We start from the raw sequence: 20,260 nt of genomic DNA, 5'->3' as shown, positions 1-20,260 counted from the left end.
AAACCCCACGTATATTCCAATAAATTTTCACAAAACATCCACACAGCTACTCTCTAGTCAAGAAATAGAACACTTCCATCACCCAAAAGTCTTATATACCCACTTGCTATCACTAGTCCTTTTGTACCCCCATCTTTTTAATGCTATGTAGTTTTACCTATTTCTAAACTTTTTTTTTTTTTTAAGATTGTATTTAAGACAGAGAAAGAGAGCGAGCAAGCCTGTGTGAGGTGGGAGAGGGGCAGAAGCAGGCTCCTTGCTGAGCAGGTAGCCTGATGTGGGTGGGGCTCCATCCCAGGACCTGAGCCCAAGGCAGCTGCTTAACTGACTGAGCCACCCAGGCACCCTTTGTTTTTAAACTTTAAATAAATGAAACACAGTATATGTGTTTTGTGTTTGGTTTCTTTCACTCAACAATGTGAAATTCATCCTTTTTCTTTTTATAGCTGTGGTTCGTTTATTTTCATTGCTCTATGGCTTTTCAATGCATGAATACATAATTTATCCATTCCACTACTGATGAACATTTGGACTATATCCATATTTGACTATTAATAATAACACTGCTGTGAGAATTGTTGTGTATTATTCTTAATGCACACGTGCATGCATTTCTGTTGGATCTACCTAGCACTGGAACTGCTAGGTCATGAGGTACGTGAATGCTCAACTTTAGAAGATAATTACCAACAGTCTTCCAAAGGGCTACTGTAGCTTACACTGTGAATACTTTTTATATAAGGGTGTAATTTACCAAAGCTCTATACACCCATGTATTTTCAGCGACAATAGTATAGTCATAGTAAGCCATGCTACTTATTCTTTTTTTGTCAACAGTATGTATATATAGCATCTACTGGGGATTCCGTCCTAAAAAAATTAAATCTAGTCAGGGAGAGTGATACGAAAAGCTACAATGTAGTAAGTGCAATACTGTACTGGCTGAACGAGGGGGGATGTGTGTGGTTATCTCTGCTGGGTGAGTGTAGGAAAGCTCACAGGACAGAAGATCCTTAGAGGGTCTTAGAGGCTCAGTGTGTCTGCTGGGTGGGAGTTACCCACTCTGAACAAAGCAAACTGCACAAACAGATGCATGTCTGCCTATTTAACTTCTAGTTATGGCTGGAGCAGAGGGAGTTTATGAGGGAATGAATGATGGGAGAGGACATGAGAAAAAGGTACACAGGGCCAGACCAAAGTGATGGGTTTCAAGGGGCTTTGGCAGGCTGTGAAGCAGGAAGGTTTGTATGATCTAATTCTGTGTTGTACAGAAATCACTCTGGGGGCAGCATGAAAGAAGGACTGGAAGGTGGTAAAACTGAAAGGGAGATAATTACAATAATCTTGGCCAAAGATCCCCAAGGCCTGTGCAAATGGATAGGTATAAAGAATAGTGGAAAGACGAAAAAGGATGAACTTCACAGTGTTGAATGAAAGAAACCAAACACAAAACACATACACTTTCATCATTAAAATGAACGGTGGAAATTCCAGGACTTAGGGACCAACTAGATGAGGGAACTGGTGGAGAAAGTCTAGGATGGCACCCATGTTTCTGTTTTGAGAAAGGGTAAATGGTGAGGCTAGTAACTCCCCCAGATGGGGAAAATGGGAACAAATCTGGCAAGTTTAGGGGAAAGATTTTTCTAGGAATCTCTTAGAAAAACATATTTTTTGCTCATAGGTGAAAGGAAAGGATAAATACCCAGCAGCCTTCATGAATGAAATGAAGAAAGTTCAAGATTTTATTTAGGATGCTAGATAGATACATACTTCCCTGTCTCATAGAGGAGAAGCTAGAGACACCTGAAAGTTTTTGTTTTTTTAACCCTCTCTCTTTCACTTTTCGTCTTAGTTTCCAAACAGCTCTTAATGTACGGAAGCCTTTGTTATGCAGACAGATTCACTACTTTACTGAATGCTATACTCATTGCATCTCACCTATTTAGAATAATACAACTGGCATTTATTATTCACTAAACATTTTGGGAACCATATACATATATTTCCTAATTGTTAGTCATGACATATACCTCAGTTGGGTTTTGAATTTGTGTCTTGGGGCAATGTGGAATGATCAGATACAACAGAAGGCACACCACACACATAAATGTTACAAAGAAATCAACTACTTACTTGTCTCTAAGAACAACACCTTCAATACAGGCACCAAAAAGGACAACATTGCTTAAATCTACCATACTGAGAGTCAAGGAACTGGCCTCTAACCCTCTGAGATACAAAGCTGTCAGTAAAATGAGTTGCTAAACTCTTTTCTGAATTTTAGAGATGAGGTGAGTAGATTTTCTGGTGAAAAGTGAGCTGGTAAAGCAGGTATTTTTACCACCAGGATAAAAATACTGATCACCCTCATTCCACAGATGTGCCATGAAAAGGATACAGACAAAGGAGGTGGTCAGGATAGCAAGTATAGTGCCAATGGGAATAGACTTCTGAGCATCCTTCAGATCTCCAGATCTATTTGATCCAGCCATGATACCTTTAGAGAAGGAAAAAAGAAGGTAATAACTTCTTAGTTCTGGATACTTTGATATTCATACTGATACCAAAGACTCGAAGCAAGTCTGAAAAGCCTGAGAATATAATTTTGTCTCCTAAGAAAAATCACTCCCTGGGTTTCATAATTTCTAAAATAGACAACAGCCCTTCTGCTTACCTGTGACAGAGGGAAAGAAGATCCCCACGAGAAGGGTAAAAGAGGTGGTGATGTCAACAAGGACATACTCGTGGTTTAAGTTGCCCAAGACATCAGAAGATCTGGCTGAGGACTTTTCAATTATTTCTCCCTTTGGTAGGTAATTACTCCAAAGATTCTCTGCAGTGGGAAGAAAAAAGCATATAAGCAACAGAAGTTTGTAAAGAAGATAATTAGGTAATTTTCTGTCTAAACAATATTCTAAATCATATTCCTCATTTATATACTTTTTAAAGGTATGTTTGTTCCTGCACGAGCACATACGTATCACACAATAAAGAACACATAAATAAAAACCAAATGCTCTTTCTCATCTGATTCAAATGTAATATGACAAAATGATTTGGTACATACAAATGCAGTTAAATTTATTAATGCAAATTAGTATAATTTAAGCAGATTAAAGATGAATGCCCTGCAAAGCCTATTTTTTAAAATTAGTAATTAATGCTATTTCTAACATGTTAGTGTAAACTTGCTTACATGCAAAGACATCTGTGGACCAAACATTTAAGACAGAAATCGCTTAAGCAAAGAGTTTCAGAAATTGGGCTGAGTGAGGAAAACACACATGTGGGTGTGGTGACACTGAAAGTGCCATTCTGGCTGTCACGGTGGGGAGAACACTGGCAGTTTTACAGGATAGTTTATCATTTTATCCTACTTCAAAAAGTTATTTGCTTAACTAACTCTGCTTCAAAAGGAGGGAAATTTTAGCAGAAAGCACTGCAAGGGAGTCCTGAAAAAGTGTAAGTTCACTAACAGAAAAGCAGAAGATGCTGAATCAAGAGCTGTGTGGTGAGCTTAGGGAGGGAAGTGATACTGTGGCAGTGAGATGTCATGGATAATAGGAGAGTCTAAGGTTGAAAAGCCTGTTTTCCTGAGAAAATTAAAAACTTGTTCAAAAGCTTCCTAACTCACCTGTAATGACACCACTAGCCAATCCAGGAATGCCCTGGATTGAAGTGATATTATTGTGAACAAAATATTCGTCACAGGTAGCATTGAAAAACTGACTGGAGTTACAGAAGAAGCCCCATAATTTTGAAGGTACTGTCATGTTGTTAATTTCCTTGGTTTTGGAGCAAGTATCAATGTGTCTTGATGAAAGGGTGCGGTTACCCAGCATGCAGACCCTAAGTGAAAGCAAATCAAAGAAAAACAAAGAAAAATGAAGCAAGGAGAAGAAAACATTTTAAAAAGAAGATAGGTTAGAATTAGGTTAATAATGGAAAAACAAAACAAAACCACCTCATCTCTAAGAGGATGCAAAAGGAACTAATATTTATTGACTCATTCTGTAAATGGAGGCTTATTTACATTTTCTGCAGTTTAATCCTGATAGTCACCTCAGAAAATACGCATTAGTATTTCTATGTTGTGGGTGGAGGAACTGAGGTTTAGGGAGACTAAGTAGTCTGCCCGAGTCATACCAGAAGTAGGTGGTAATGACAGAATTCAAACTGAAGAATTTGATTGTATTTATGGGATCCCTGGGTGGCTCAGTGGTTGAGCATCTCTGCCTTTGGCTCAGGGTGGGATCCTGGAGTTACAGGATCAAGTCCCACATTGGGCTCCCTGCATAGAGCCTGCTTCTCCCTCGGCTTGTGTCTCTGCCCCTCTCTCTCTGTGTCTCTCATGAATAAATAGGTAAAATCTTTAAAAAAACAAAACAAAAAACTTCAATGTACCACACTACGTATGATATATAATCTAATGTCTACATAGAGGTATACATGCCAACAGTGTGACATTTAGTTCTCTTTATGACTAGAAAGTATACTATGGTATTAACAACAGATTAAAAAGTAATTAATTACAAATATTTAGGTAGGAGTTCAGGTGTCTTTGACTCTCCTCATATTCTATTAATAACAGGAAGCCAACATTTAAGTACTTTACAAGGCTTGCTGGTAATAACTATACTACCTGTAAAGCTCTTCATGAATAATAGTTCAAATAAGCACAATCATTCATTATAAGGAAGTTTTGAGAAAAACCTAGTATCTATACCCAAACGATGGTTACAGCTGCCAGTTCTATGCTTGGGACATAAGAATGAGGATCAACACTCTCCCAGGAAGCTGGGAGGCTTCCTTCCTCAATGCTAACTGAGCTTATCCATGAGTGAAATCTCAGGGAGAGTGTGAAATTGTACCTGAAGTGATTGTATCACCAGATACTATTGATGACTACCCAATAATAATGGCCAGGCAGTGAGATACGTACGGGAAGTGTGGAGGTGCAAAAGAAGACTTGATGGCTCCAGCATAGATGGCCAAGATGGATACAATGACACAGGCCAGGAAAAGTGAGGCAAACTTGTTCACATAGCGTACACCGATGAACACCACCAATACCATGAGAACCAAGAAGGCTGTGCCATAGATGCGCATGTTATTTAGCATGGCTGCTGACTCCTTGAGTGCATCTTCACTACGAAAGATGGCAGCTCGGGGGACAATATATACCTGTTAAGCAAAAGAAGTAGAAAATGAGATCATTCCAAAGTCATCAAGTAAAAGGGCTGTTGTGGTTTGCATCTGTTTTCCAAAGGAAAGCAAAGACAGAAAATGAGTGGAGACTTAACCTAATTTCTACAGAAATTGGATATCATTTCTTTTTTTTAAAGTCTATATGCTATTCTGAATACCTACATTTCCAAATGGAAATAGCAAAAAAAGCATTAATAATTTATTCAAAGTGTCATATAAAATAATTACAATGATTATCTTGAGTCCTACACCTCATTATTCCTACTTACATAGGACTATTTTAAATTCAGTAAAAAAAAAAAAAGACATTCTAGTGAATAAAGAAATGAAAAGCATTTTATTTCATTGAGTTGAAGATATCAAAAAAGATTTTTAAGAAAAACCTTTTACTTTTTCCCTATTAGTACAAATCTTGCCTCAATACTAACTTCTTGGGGTTGCCTGCTTGGCTCAGTTAAGTGTCTACCTTCAGCTCAGATTATGATCTCAGGGTCCTGGGAGTGAGCCCTGCATTGGGTTCCATACTCAGTGGGAGCCTGCTTCTCCCTCTCCCTCTCCCCCTCCCCCTGCTTGAGTTCACTCTCTGTCATAAAAAAAAAATAAATAAATAAATAAAATAAAATAAAATAAAATAAAATAAAATAAAATAAAATAAGGCTAGCTTCTTGGATGAAGTGGTAGGGTGTTGGTGAATGGGTGTAAGGGAAGCAGCAGGCAGGTAAAGGATACTCACTATCTTTCTGACTTATATTCACAATAGGATGTCAGTTAACAGGTTAACAATCACATGACTGATTCTGTAGTGGATCTCTCAGAAGTTTTGCTATCAAACAACAAAAGATATCCAAATCTCTATCTTCTCTACACCATTGACCACACTTAAGCTATTACTCACCAGAAAAATTTCAATGGCACCCAGGATATACATGGCTGCTGCAAATGTGGTACCGAGATAAAAGCAGAGGCCAACAGCCCCACCAAACTCTGGGCCCAGTGCCCGGGAAATCATAAAGTATGAGCCTCCAGCTAAAAGACAAAATAGAATGTAAGCAGGAAAAAGAAAGTACATCAGTAAGAAGAATGTAAACAAGTCATAAATAAGAAGGATAAATGTTTCAAGTTTTTCAAAACTCTGAATGTGATAAAAAGTAGATTTGTTAACGGGAAGTGAAAGATAAAACCTTTACGGTGGAAGATCTTACTAACTCAATAAAATATATTCTAACTAAAAGAAGCTAGGAATGTGATACAAATTAAGGATTCCAGTTTAGAACATAAGAGTTTTTCCTATTTGAATTGACGTATAGTTGACATAATAAAGGTTGTATTAGTTCAAGTGTACAACATAGTGATTTGACGATTCTGTATACTACGCACAGCACAGGAAGCGCAATTACCGTCTTTACCACACACAATTACAATATTACCGAATGTCTTCCCTACGCTGTACTTTTCATCCCCATGACTTATTTATGAATAGAGGTTTGTACCTCTTATTCCTTCTCACCTATTTTAACCATTCCCCAATTCCTCTCCTCTCTGGCAACCATCAGTTTGTTTTCGACATTTATGAGTCTGTTTTCCTGTTTGTTTATTTATTTATTTTTTGGATTTCATGTATAAGTAAAATCATATGGTATCTTTCTCTGACAGTTCACTTGCATAAAGTGGATCTCTAGGTCCACCTGTATCATCACAAATGGCAAGATTTTGTTCTCTTTTATGATTAAGTAATATTCTGATGAGTGTGTGTGTGCGTGTCCTTCCCCATCTTCTGTATTTATTTATCTACTGATGGCACTTAGGGTTTCTTCTATAACTTTGTTATTGTAAATAATGCAGCAAAAAAACAGAGGGGCTCATATAAGGTTTTGAACTACTGTTTTCATTTTCTTTAGGAAAATACTCAGCAGTGAAATTACTAGATTGTATAGATTTCTATTTTTAATTTTTTGAAGTACTTCCATACTGTTTTCCAAAGTGGCTGCACCAGTTCATATTACCATCAACAGTGAAGAGGGTTCTCCTAGTTTAGAACATAGATTTTTAAAGAAAGTATTTATTCTCAAGTTACATAGTATGAACAGCAGACCAACAGATTAAATAGTATTCTATTCCTGGGAAGTTTGCACCTCTGACTTTATAGCATACATACACAATAGTCACTGACAATCCCTGAAATCCAATCTTAGCCTACTGACCTGGCACCACTCCATTAGTGGCAATGGCACTCATGGAGATAGCAGTCAACAGTGTCTGTAAAGGAAGTGAGAGGAGAAGACTGTTACTGTATTCTGTACTATTTAAAGTGCCTCACAGCACTTTTTGAAAAATTAGCTCTTCTTATTTTTATGGAGTTGGCCACCACACCTAAGAGTGTGGAAATGAAATGATGGTGGTTCAACTCACTGTACTAGTCACATTACTGCGATCTTGAGTGTTCTGTTAAAATGCTTCTATAACATAATCAGTAGGTTAGGTGCTAGTAGGAACCACTGATCTCACCCTGGTCTCCTAGTTAGCTTGGAAAACAGACTGGAAACTAAGGACTAGTTACAATTAGAAGAACAATATTAAGGAAGGAGGGGAGTCACTGAAGACTTCTGAACAAAGAAACTGTATTTTGACAACACTGCCTGGTAGTAGCAGAGTACAGAATGGACTGCAGACAGGGAGCAGGTGAAGGCAGAGTGACTTGTTACTAGGTTATTATAGTTCAGTGAAAAGTAAGGGCTATAGGGCAAGTATAGGAATATTAAGAAGGGTTGTATATAAAAGAGGTCAGAGGGAGACTTGATTGACCTTGGTAGCTGAATAGATGTGAGGTTATCAAGGAGCCAAACATGGCCCTGAAGTTTTAAGACTAAGAAACAGGTAGTACTGTTAATTTTAAGTTATTAATGATACAACTATGTTTGGTTACTCTGCTTTATAAAGCACTCAGCTGGGCATAATGCACAAGGAGGGTATAATAATGATAGTAATAAAAGAGGTCAGCAGTTGAATAAAAAATAATTTTTATTAACTTATAAAAAAATTGATAGATGTGGCTGGGATATGTGGGTAAGAGGAGTTTAAACTCCAGTAAGATCAGAATGTTCTCAGTACAGTGGGGAGAAGACCTGGAAACTACATCTGAATTTCTAGGGTAGGGGTAACAGATCTGGCTTCAAAACAAAACAAATACCCCTCACCCCAAAAAAATAATCAGTTTTGTTCCTCAATACCATACTGGTGTAGTACATCATTTTCTAACTTTGGTGCTATCAAACTCAAATGATTTGGATTCTGAATTCTGTGAATCAAGGACTATACTTCCACTTCCTTTAAAAGTCTTCCTTTTTAATATCTAGTATATATTATGCATATACATAAGAAGCGAAGAACAGACACTAAATAACTGAAAATCCTTCAGATGTTAATATCAAAATAATCTCTCCTGTTGAGATCATGAGTCTTTCCCTACTACTCTTTGTTTTATTCTCAAACAGGTTCATTGCAAATAATCTTGAGCTCTTGCAATGTTCCAGGTGACCTCTAGGAGCCAAATAGGGACTTACACAGCAACAGCAGATAAGGACAATTGCAAAGGCCTGAAGAACTCCAGCCGTGCCCACAACCCACGTAAGGCGCAGAAACAAGATCACTCCAAAAATATTTTGTAGGCATGGGAGGTAGACACCCATGAAAGTTCCCATTTGAGGGGTCTGAAAAGAAATATGTTGACAAAAGAAAAATTATATAGTCATCTAGAAGAGATGATTTTATCCCTTCACTTGTATATAAAAACTTGTTCCCTAATTACCATATTATTTACAAAAGAGGTAATTAGTATAACCAATATCTTAAAAGAGGCACATATAAAATCTCCATCTTATAAACATTGATCACCATACTTTTTAATGTTCATAGAGCTCTACATTTTCACTTTACGTAGGTCCCCATATTTTTTTTCCCCATATCATTATTTTTAATGTTCAACGTTTATGAGGGCCAGGGCTTTCTCCCCAACTCAAGTTTATAAATTTTCAATTGGTTTGTGAGGCCAATAGGGATACTTCTTGTCTAATTTGGTTTCTGGGAAGATTTCATTCAGGTCAATGGTCATCTGATCAAATGGAATTATGTTCTTCATTTTCTCTAGCTTTTTCATATTCTTCAATCCTGGCCTTTGAGAGAGACAAAAACTCAGCACAGCTTTTCACATCTTCTTTTTCCTCAGCATCCACCTGGACAGTGTATTTATCCTCTAGCACAGGAACCTTCAGGGCATTAAATTTCTCAAAGTCATCTACCAAGCCAGCCTTTGCCACAATGGCCTTGTAATAAGCCCAGTCGACAGCAGGTGGTTTCTCACGAAGAGTAGCCAACCTGGAGGTAAGCATCTCATTCCAGGATTTCAGGGAGTTGGCAATGGCCTTTTGGTTTCGAGGTATGATCTCCCAAAAGCTACCCAGTCAGTGGTTTTTAGAGCAAGTTTTCGCCCAGCCATCTTGAGATACTTCACCGACCCCGGTGGCCCACAGTCCACAGCGGTCCCCATATGTTTTTACATGGGCATTTTACCACAAACTTTTAAGTGTACCCGCAACAATTAAAATGTTCTTGTTTGGGACGCCTGGGTGGCTCAGTGGTTGGGCATCTGCCTTGGCTCAGTACATGATCCCGGGGTCCTGGGATCGAGTCCCACGTCGAGCTCCCTGCACAGGGTCTGCTTCTCCCTTTGCCTGTGTCTCTGCCTATGTGTTTTTCATGAATGAAAAAACAAATCTTTAAAAAATAATAATAATAAATAAATAAAATGTTCTGTTCTTGAAGCTATTAGCTTTCCCTTCTCTTTAAGATTTTATTTTTGGGCAGCCCCAGTGGCTTAGCAGTTTAGCGCTGCCTTCAGCCCAGGGCGTGATCCTGGAGACCCGGGATCGAGTCCCACGTCAGGCTCCTTACACGGAGCCTGCTTCTCCCTCTGGCTGTCTCTGCCTCTCTCTCCTGTGTCTCTCATGAATAAATAAATAAAATCTTTAAAAAAAAAGATTTTATTTTTAAATAATCTCTCTAATGAGGGGCTCAAACTCACAATAGTACATGAGTACAAGAGTCGCATGCTCCACCAACAGAGTCAGCCATGGGCCCCTAGCTTTCCCTTTTCATTTAAAAATTGAATAATGATTTGATAGAATTCCTTCAGAATTTGGCATAATCCTTCATGGTAGCTGGTAAATGCATTTGGCAAAATGAAGATCTGAGGGTCACTTTATTCCTGAAGAACCAGAAAGCTAACTTGTAATAGTGTTCCATATTTTGAGAAAAACTGAAATTTAGTATTTGAAAAACCCAATCACTTCACAACAGAGACGGCACCAGTGGACAGGTGTGGACACTCTTCTTCCGAAATGCCACTCCATCTGCCTGGAATGCTCTTCTCCTAACTGGGTGGCCCATGTCTCTCACTGGTTAGGTCTCTGCTTAAATATGGCCCTGTCAGCGAGGGCTTCCCTGACCAATCTCTCGACCCCTCCTCTGCTCTGGCTCTCTTGCTGGCCAGTTTCAGTGTCTTTACCCTGCCTTTTGAAGTTAACACACAATGTTACATTAGTTCCTGGTGTACAACAAAATGATTCCATGTCAAGTCTTTGCATATGTTATGCCATGTTCATCACCTATCCCTGCTTATATTTTTTGTTAGAGTGCTGTCAACACGTAATATTCAGTTTAACAACGATCTCCTCATACTAGACTTCAGACTGCATGAGAGCAGCACACTACATGTGTTTCTGCTATGACCCCCACTGCCCAGAACAGCGCCTGGCATGTATCAAGCATTCAACAGTTACTGAGCATAGAGTGATACCCTGGATACTTCCTCCTTTCTTATATATGGGACTCTTTTTATTTATCCTTGTTATTTGAAAGCCTCACCTTGGTGGGCTTCTTTTTCCCTTCAGTAATGTTTTCTGCCTCCTCATGCTCTTTTGCTCCTTGTGTCAGATTAGTATAATTGGCCATACGGTTGAGGAGAGAAGATACCTTTGGTCTGGTGTCCATTTCTTCCTAAAAAACCAGAAACATGGAAGAAATGAGTAATAAAGAACACTGGAAATAAGCATCAAAGTGACCTCTGTACCAGAAAATTACAAATCAAATGAGAAAATACTTCACAGGTAAATATTTTAAGAAAATTTATAAATGAGGCTTTATTCTCCTCCCACATTAAAATGTACACTTAATCAGGGCTACATAAATCCTTATAAAATTCTCAAGTGAAAAGCTTTATCATTCTAATGGCTTAACTTTACATTAAAAGCAAAATCACACTGGCCCCTTTAGACAGCTGTATCCTTGTAAAAAACATTGATAATATTACCTTTAACTACAGTGCCTCTTTCTTTAGGCCACTAACATTCTTAAGACCTGAGCTAAGATCAAGAGTCAAATGCTTGAACCAAATGAACCACCCAAGTGCCCTTAAGCTACTAACATTCTAATAACATCTATGGCTATTATTTATTACACCAAGCACAGGAAGCTCAATAAAAAACTTCTGTGACTGAACTAAATATTCACCTCTGATATTTTCTTGAAGAAAGCTGAAAGAAGATATCATTTAAAAAGTAGATGCACTGAGGTGTGCCTGGGTGGTTCGAGTCATGATCCCAGGGTTCTGGGCTCAAGTCCCCGAGTCCAGCTCCCTGCTTGGTGGGGAGCCTGCTTCTCCCTCTCCATCTGCCACTGTCCCTGCTTGTGCATGCTCTCTCTCTCAAATAATTAAATCTTTTTTTTTTTTTTAAGATTTTATTTATTTGACAGAGAGAGAGAGAGAGAGAGAGAAAGAACACAAACAGGAAGAACAGCAGAGGGAGATGGGAAAGCAGGCTCCCTAATGAGCAGGGAGCCCAATGCAGGGCTCTGTCCCCAGGATCCTGGGATCATGACCTGAGTTGAAGGCAGAGGCTCAACCAACTGAGCCACCAAATAAAATCTTTAAAAAATAAAAATAAAATAAAAAATAGATACACTGAGAGAACTGGCACTCACATGCATCAATGTCCAAAGCCAGACACAAAGTAGTCTTGGACTAAAGCAGGCTCCTTTCAACAACCTGACTATAGACCCCATCAGAGTCCCTATGGTCTCAGTTAAGACATATAGGCTCTCAGGGTGCCTGGTGGCTCAGTAGGTTAAGCACGTGCCTTTGGCTCAGGTCATGATCCTGGGGTCATGGGATCAAGTCCTGCATTGGACTCTGTTCAGTGGGAAGCCTGTTTGTCCCTCTCCCTCTATCTCCCTGCCCTTTTGTGCTCTCTCTCAAATAAATAAATAATTAAAAAAAAAAAACATAGGCCCTCTTAATCTGGCAGCCGACTTCCTACACTGATTTTCGATTAGTAGTTATAAGATAAATGATAGTCTTCCCAAGCACAGAGTTGAAAAATACTCTATTTTATACTTCATAGATAATTCCAATTCAAATATTTAAATCCTAGCTAAATTCAGCAGCAAGGTTCTCCATATGCCTGTGATGTCAACATTCGTCCTCAATCATAGAAATCTGATTTAGGGCAGCCCAGGTGGCTCAGTGGTTTAGTGCTGCCTTCTGCCCAGGGCATGGTCCTGGGGACCTGGGATCCAGTCCCGCGTCGGGCTCCCTGCATGGAGCCTGCTTCTCCCTCTGGCCTGTGTCTCTGCCTCTCTTTCTCTGTGTCTCTCATGAATAAATAAATAAAATCTTAAAAAAAAAAAAAAAAAAGAAATCTGATTTAATGGCTACTTATTCGTGATAATTAAGTTATACAGAATAAATCAACTACAATGACAAATTATAGTAAGTATTATATTTTAACAAATAGTTCTTAAAATTATCCAGCCTGTACTGCTTTAAAACTAAATGGGATAGAAAACAGTTATCTTGAAATCTCTGTTCCTGAAATCTCCATCCTAGTTTTCTCCTATTTTTACCTCAAAGAGTGCCAAGTTTCTATCAAAATATTCATCTCCTTCTTCATAATTGGAATTATTGAGATAAGCATTTCGAGCTTTCTTATTATGCCCATCATCTGGAAAAAAAAATAAATCAAATTAGTTTCTCATTGGTATTAAAATATCAGCACAAAATAACTTCATGTTGCCTCTGTATTAACAGAATCCATTTTCATATTCATATTTTAATCTTAAAGTGGGAGAACTCAATGAGCCATGCTTAGAGAATGTGGCTCACTCTAGAACAGGAACAAAAATAAATCTCTAACAGGTAAACAATATGAAGGCTTAACAGCATGAAGACCTCTGGAAACACTATTTTTTTTTTTTAGGATTCTAGCCTATAAAGACCCTACTCTTAAAGTCACCCAAATCTAGAATAAAATTTTTAAGAAGTACTTATTGAGCTCTTAGTGTGTTGCTTTAGACTTTATATACTACTGCTATTGATAATGGCAGTAAGACCCTCTACCTCCATCCAGGTATGTCCAACCGTTTATGTGACATTGGGTAAAAAAAAGAAAAATGACATCAGGTCATGTAACCAAACATTATTTTTGTACAAACCCTTGCCACTTTTTTTTTTTTTTAATGTTAAAAGAGATACCCTACAAGAATTTGGTGAACCAGCTATGAAGAAAAAAAAAAAAAAAAAAAAAGAAAAAGAAAAAGAGACTGGGTTCCCTCAGGCAGTAGAGTCTGTGTGAATACTTCCTTATTAGCTCTGGTTCTTTGCTGTGCCTAAGAATTATATATAATTATAATTGCCTTGCAGGAGAGAAAGAAAATAAAAAATTATTCAAATGTCATTAAGAACACCTCAAGTATTCAAGAAATAGATACTAATATATAAAAGCTACAGAAACTAGGGATCCCTGGGTGGCGCAGTGGTTTGGCGCCTGCCTTTGGCCCAGGGCGTGATCCTGAAGACTCGGGATCGAATCCCACGTAGGGCTCCTGGTGCATGGAGCCTGCTTCTCCCTCTGCCTGTGTCTCTGCCTCTCTCTCTCTGTGTGTGACTATCATTAAAAAAAAAAAAAAAGCTACAGAAACTAATTCAAAGTCTTATAACCTTAAATACAAGTTTGGGAAATAGCCAACAAGCTATCAAAATAACTAGATCTTGTCAAAGGACAGAAGAGCCAACCTGATGGTCTTCATTAGCTAAAAAATGGGTAGATGTGAACACTAAAAATAGCTATTGCATTGAACTGAAATGTAACTATGTGAAATATCCAGTATATTTTGAAAAAACAGTCATCTTTACAGACTAAGGAAATAGCATATCTGAAAAACAATAAAGAGAAAGAATAAGCAATTATCTTGCCTTTCCTGTACCAACCATATTTCAGGATAACTAAAATGTCAAATAAAATTTCTTTATAGAAAAATTCTAGCTAATAAATGTGGAATTTAAGAAATAAAACAAACAAGCATAGGGAAAAAAGGGAGATAAACCAAGAAACAGACTCTTATTTCAAGTTTTTATTTAAATTCTAGTTAGTTAACATACAGCATAATACTAGTTTCAGGAGAAGTTAGGGATTCATCACTTACATATAACACCCGTGCTCACTGCAACAAGTGCCCTCCTTAGTGCCCACCACTGGTGTACCCCATCCTCCACCCACCTCCCTCCATCAACCCTCAGTTTTGTTCTCTATAGTTCAAAATCTATTTTATGGTTTGCTTCTTCTTTCTTTCCCCTATATTCATCTGCTTTTGCTTCTTAAATTCCACATGTGAATGAAATCATATGGCATTTGTCTTTGACTGGCTTATTTTGCTTAGCATAATACATTTGAGCTCTAGCCACATCATAGCAAATAGTGAAGTGTCATTCTTTTATATGTTGAGTAATATTTAATTGTGTGTATCATCAGTCAGTGGACATTTGGGCTCTTCCTATATAATTTGGCTATGTTGACTATGCTGCTATAAACATTCAGGTGCAAGTGCTCCTTCACATCAGTATTTTTGCATCCTTTGAGTAAATACCTAGTATTGCAACTGCTGGGTCATAGGGTAGCTCTATTTTTAACTTTTTGAGGAACCTCCACACAGTTTTCCAGAGTGGATGTACCACTTTGCATGCCCACCAACAATGTAAGAGGATTCCCCTGTCTCTGCATCCTCACCAACATTTATTGTTTCCTGTGTTGTTAAATTTAAACATTCTGACAGGTGTGATATCACACTGTAGTTTTGATTTGTATTTCCCTGATGATGAATGATGTTGAGAATCTTTTCATGTGTCCGTTAGCCATTTTTATCTCTCTCTTTTTTTAAGCTTTTATTTACTGACGAGAGACACATAGGCAGAGGGAGAAGCAGGCTCCCTGTGGGGAGCCTGATATGGGACTCGATCCCAGGACCCCGAGATCACTCCATGAGCCAAAGGCAGATGCTCACCCATTGAGCCACCCCGGTTGCCCCCATTTATATGTCTCTTAACTATAGAGAACAAATTGATGGTTACCAGAGGGGAGGTGGTTGGCGTGGAATGGGTGAAACAGGTGAAGAGGATGAAGAGTACACTGTCATGATGAACACTGAGTAATATATAGAATTGTTGAATCACTACACTGTACATCTGAAACTAATGTAACAGTGTAATGTTAACTGGAATTTAAACAGAAAATTTTTAATGCATATGGCATAATATAATTAGGAAAAAAATCACCAATTTTCAATTCCTAATGAAATAATGGATCTAGGCAATCAGCGTCAATATTTGCTAAAACCATTAGATGAAAGGCTGAGACATAACTTTATAATGGATGGATCAGGGTGATCGGGAACTCAATGATCAATTTCAACATCGCTAAAAGTGGACAACACAATCTTCTAATACAATGAAAAAAATACACTGTGCAACCTGGGATGTATTCCTACTAAAAGAATGGAAGCTGAATCTAATCAAGCCTCTAAATCTACCTACCATTTCCCAAAACACAGAGGAGGAAGATGTTAAACATCACCACAATGATGCTGCAATAATCAAATTCAAAATGTGAGAAATTCTACATGACAAATAATCTCACTCAACAAGTAAATGGCATAAACTAAAAAAAGGTGATTTCATAAATTAATACTTGAAATGATGCCTCAACCAAATGTAAGGTGTGAACCTTGTTAGAATCCTGACTCAAATCAAATATAAAAAGACAATTCTGAAACAGAGAAATTTAAACTTTTTCTTAAAAAAAGGTACATAAAATCATGTGATATCAAGAATTTTCTTTAAGATATTCCAGGAAAAAATCAGGTGGAACTTGAAAACAGATTCTTAACATTGTTTAAACTGAGTGATAGGGACGCCTGGGTGGCTCAGCAGTTGAGCATCTGCCTTCAGCCCAGGGTGTGATCCTGGGGTCCTGGGATCAAGTCCCACGTCAGGCTCCCTGCATGGAGCCTGCCTCTCCCTCTGTCTATGTCTGCCTCTCATGAATAAATAAATAAAATCTTTAAAAAAAATAAACTGAGTGATAGTTTCATGGGGGTTCACTATGCTATTCTGCTTTTCTGTACCTTTGGAAATTTCCACAATTTTTAAAAAAAGGAAAATGTAATTATTTTCCTCTAATGATTCCAGAAAATTCTAAAGAGAATGACATAGGTTAAAATTACCACCACTTTTTTTTTAAAAGATTTTATTTATTCATTCATTCATTCAGAGAGAGCGAGAGACACAGGCGGAGGGAGAAGCAGGCTCCATGCAGGAAGCCTGATATGGGACTCGATCCCAGGTCTCCAGGATCACACCCCAGGATGCAGGCGGCGCTAAACCGCTGCGCCACCGGGGCTGCCCTTATCACCACTTTTGAGTAATTCATTTATTCAATTAATTCACCAAGCACTTATTAAGTTCTTATGATGTGCTGGGCACTCTAGGTCCCAGGGATATAGCAGTAGACAAAGCAGTTAAAGTCTTTGTAGACTGTGTGTAGACTGAAGTCACAGAAGACAGAGTTAAATATACACACACACACGTGACTTATGATGTTAGCTAATTTCCACGGTGTAAATACACACACCAATTTTAAACTATTAATGTGAAGTCATTAACATGGTTTTGGAGAGATGCATACACTTGGCTCTCATGAGTTAGTGTAAGCTGGCTGTAGCATACCCTTGGCATAGAAGGGTCAGGAAAAGCCAGCATTTCAAGCTGAGAGAGTAGTAATTTTAAGAGATCCTAAAGCAGAAACAATCTTAATAGATTCATAAAACAGAGTGAGTAACACAGCTGAAACAGAGGAAAGAAGAGAGTATTTAGAAAGATAGAAGAAGCCAGATCAGGTAGTTATTAGCAAATAGTTCTCCAAATCCATTTACTGAGCGGTCCTTGTCCCACTGACCTACACTAGATAATAACAACATAATGGGGTTTGGGGCTGTAGAGAGAGGGATGTGAATGTGCTAATGTTATTTTCTTTATTTGGAAGATATAGACAGCATTTTTAGATTGTATCAATAATACCAATAATTATAATAATGTAAATAAACTTCATTTGTTAAAACATAGGATTAAACAAAACAATGCAGGTATATACTGTTTTAAGAGACATATATGACATGTAAAGGCTGAAAGTAAAAGAAAGAGATCAGGCAAATACTAACCAAAAGAAATCTGATATGGTTTTATTATCACTAGATAAATTTTTTTTTTATCACTAGATAAATTTTTCTTTAAAAGGAAAGCCTTATTATGGATGAAAGGGTAACCACATAACAAAGTTGAATTTACCAAGAAAGTATTTTATTTTGTAATTATTATTACTATTTTTTTTTGAGAGAGAGAGAGAAAGACAGAGAAGAGTGAGTGCATGAGGTAGGGAGAGGGGCAGAGGGAAAGGAAGAGGGAGAAATCTTAAGCAGAGCTCCATCTCACGAGCCTGAGATCATGACCTGAGCTGAAATCAAGAGTTAGATGCTTAACCAGCTGAGCACCCTGGCCTCTCAAGAAAGTATTTTAAACATATATCTATGGTTTATAGTTATCTTTCTGCATAGTAAATTACTCTCACATTTAGTAGCTTAAACACACTTTTCATCTTACAGTTTGTATGGCCAGCAATATAGGCATGACTTTGAGCACTCTGCTTCAGTCCTTATGAAGTTCCAATCAAACCTCTGCCGAGACTGTGTGGTCTCATTTGAAGGCCTGGGGAAGATCTACTTCCAAGTTCACTTACATAGTTGTTGGCAAGATTCACTGTCTTTTAGGTTGTTGGTCAGGGGCCCATCTTGGTTCCCTGCTACACGGGCCTTTCCATAGTACAGTTTACAGCATGGCAGCTGGATTCCCTCAAAGCAAGTCATCAAAGAGAACCAGAGAGAGAGTACGAGACAGATGTCATGGTCTTTTTGTAATCTCATTTTGAAAGTAACATTGCTTTGCCATTTTCTGTTAATTAGAAGGAGTCCTTAAGTCCAGCCCTCAAAGGGCAGAGGATTACACAAGAGCATGAATACCAGGAAGAAAGGATCACTTGGAACCAATCTAAGAGGCTGCCTACCACATGCATTTATCCATTTATTCACTTACCCATCCATCCATGACTCAAAAGCTGAGGCAAAAATGGACAAAACTATAGTAAGAAATGATAAATCTACGGTCATACAGGGAAATGTTTAACATATATTTCTCAATAATTATAGATGAAGCAAACAAAATAAGGGTGAAGAGACCTGAATAACACAATGAATAACCTTCACCTAATGGACATAAAGTTCTGCAAACAAAATTAGACAATATACAAAATAGACATACATGGAAAATTCATAAAATTTATCATGTGCTAGATCTTAAAGTCAACAAATTTCAAACAGAGGGAATATAGGCTGTGACTTTGATCTATAGCAAAAGTTGTTAGAATTATGAAAAGATACATTTTTAAATCCTTCCAAGTTTAGAAATTAAATATGCTGTAGAACAACACAAGAATTGAAGTTTAAAATACTTTTAAAAATTAAATGACAATAAAGACATTACCTACTGCAACTTGTAGGATCCACCAAAGTAGCACTTCAAAGAAAAGTTATCGTCTTAAAATTTTACATTAGCAGACTAAAAAGAATAAAAATTATTTGAGCTAAGTACCTATCTTAGCAAGATAGAGCAGAATAAACTCTAAGTAGAAAAGATGACAACTATACAACTGTCCTTTGGTTCAACTGTTTCACTGTCCATTTTCCTGGGTCCTTATGTTTTGGGTAGATCTCCTGTAAACAGTAGATAATGGTATTTTAAAAAAATCTGACAATCTGTCTTTTTAACTGTCAAGTTTAGTCCATCAACTTTAGCAATTTATATGTTTTTATTGGATTCTATCATTTTAAAATTTCTATTTGGTATTTTTTATGATTCATTCTCCTTTTCGCTACTGGGTTTTTTGGCTTATTTTTCCCTTATTCCATTTGTTCTCTCCTTTTGGAGTTTCTACATTCTATATCTATTCTTTCAGTAAATACCTTTGAAATTTTACCACATATTTTACTTAAACTGTTAAGCGAGTTTAAACAACAGTCTGTCATCCTCCCAAACAATAAAAAACTTGAACACTTCAGTTCTCTTTCCTCTGATTCATGTACTACTGTTCTGTCCAATATCTCTAGCAGTTTCTTTTTTAAGATTTTTAAAAGATTTTATTTATTTATTCATGAGAGACACAGAGAGAGGCAGAGACCTAGTCGGAGGGAGAAGCAGGGAGCCTGATTAGGGACTCGATCCTGGGATTCTAGGATCACGCCCTGAGCCAAAGGCAGATGCTCAACTGCTGAGCCACCCAGGTGTCCCTATGATAGCTTTAAAAAAAAAAAAAATTTTGAGACAGAGAGCAGGCACACGAGAGAGCGAGAGTGAGAGAGAGAGGGAGAGAGCGTGAGCACAAGCAGCGGGGAGGAGCAGAGGCAGAGGGAGGAGCAGGCTCCCCACTGAACATAGAGCCCAATATGGGGCTTGATCTCAGGACCCGGAATCAGGACCTGCACTGAAGGCAGATTCTTAACCTACTGAGCCATCCAGGCTCCCCTCTAGTAGCTTATTTTACTACACAAATAAGATACT

At 37.9% G+C, this 20,260-nt stretch overlaps 1 protein-coding gene and 1 long non-coding RNA gene across 5 annotated transcripts in view; one reads left to right on the top strand and one right to left on the bottom strand.

Moving 5' to 3' along the window:
* Positions 1-20,260, bottom strand: part of SLC12A6 (solute carrier family 12 member 6) — an 88,390-nt gene that overhangs the window by 16,350 nt on the left and 51,780 nt on the right. For all 4 annotated transcript variants that reach the window (XM_077880437.1, XM_077880436.1, XM_077880435.1 and 1 more), the window contains 10 exons: positions 13,168-13,265; positions 11,131-11,262; positions 8,772-8,918; positions 7,413-7,467; positions 6,107-6,237; positions 4,946-5,187; positions 3,638-3,852; positions 2,678-2,836; positions 2,402-2,500; positions 2,137-2,194 (listed from right to left, as the gene is read on the bottom strand). In XM_077880437.1, the coding sequence (XP_077736563.1) occupies positions 2,137-2,194; positions 2,402-2,500; positions 2,678-2,836; positions 3,638-3,852; positions 4,946-5,187; positions 6,107-6,237; positions 7,413-7,467; positions 8,772-8,918; positions 11,131-11,262; positions 13,168-13,265 (1,336 nt within the window). The remainder of the gene's footprint in view (positions 1-2,136; positions 2,195-2,401; positions 2,501-2,677; positions 2,837-3,637; positions 3,853-4,945; positions 5,188-6,106; positions 6,238-7,412; positions 7,468-8,771; positions 8,919-11,130; positions 11,263-13,167; positions 13,266-20,260) is intronic.
* LOC144302933 (uncharacterized) overlaps positions 1-20,260 on the top strand; it is a 56,101-nt gene that overhangs the window by 6,829 nt on the left and 29,012 nt on the right. The window contains exon 2 of the long non-coding RNA XR_013369921.1: positions 9,434-9,588. This is a non-coding gene — a long non-coding RNA (uncharacterized LOC144302933). The remainder of the gene's footprint in view (positions 1-9,433; positions 9,589-20,260) is intronic.

This window comes from Canis aureus, chromosome 32 (genome assembly GCF_053574225.1).
Source record: "Canis aureus isolate CA01 chromosome 32, VMU_Caureus_v.1.0, whole genome shotgun sequence".
In the NCBI taxonomy this organism is placed as follows: Eukaryota; Metazoa; Chordata; class Mammalia; order Carnivora; family Canidae; genus Canis; species Canis aureus.
This window is presented reverse-complemented; position numbering and strand designations above follow the sequence as displayed.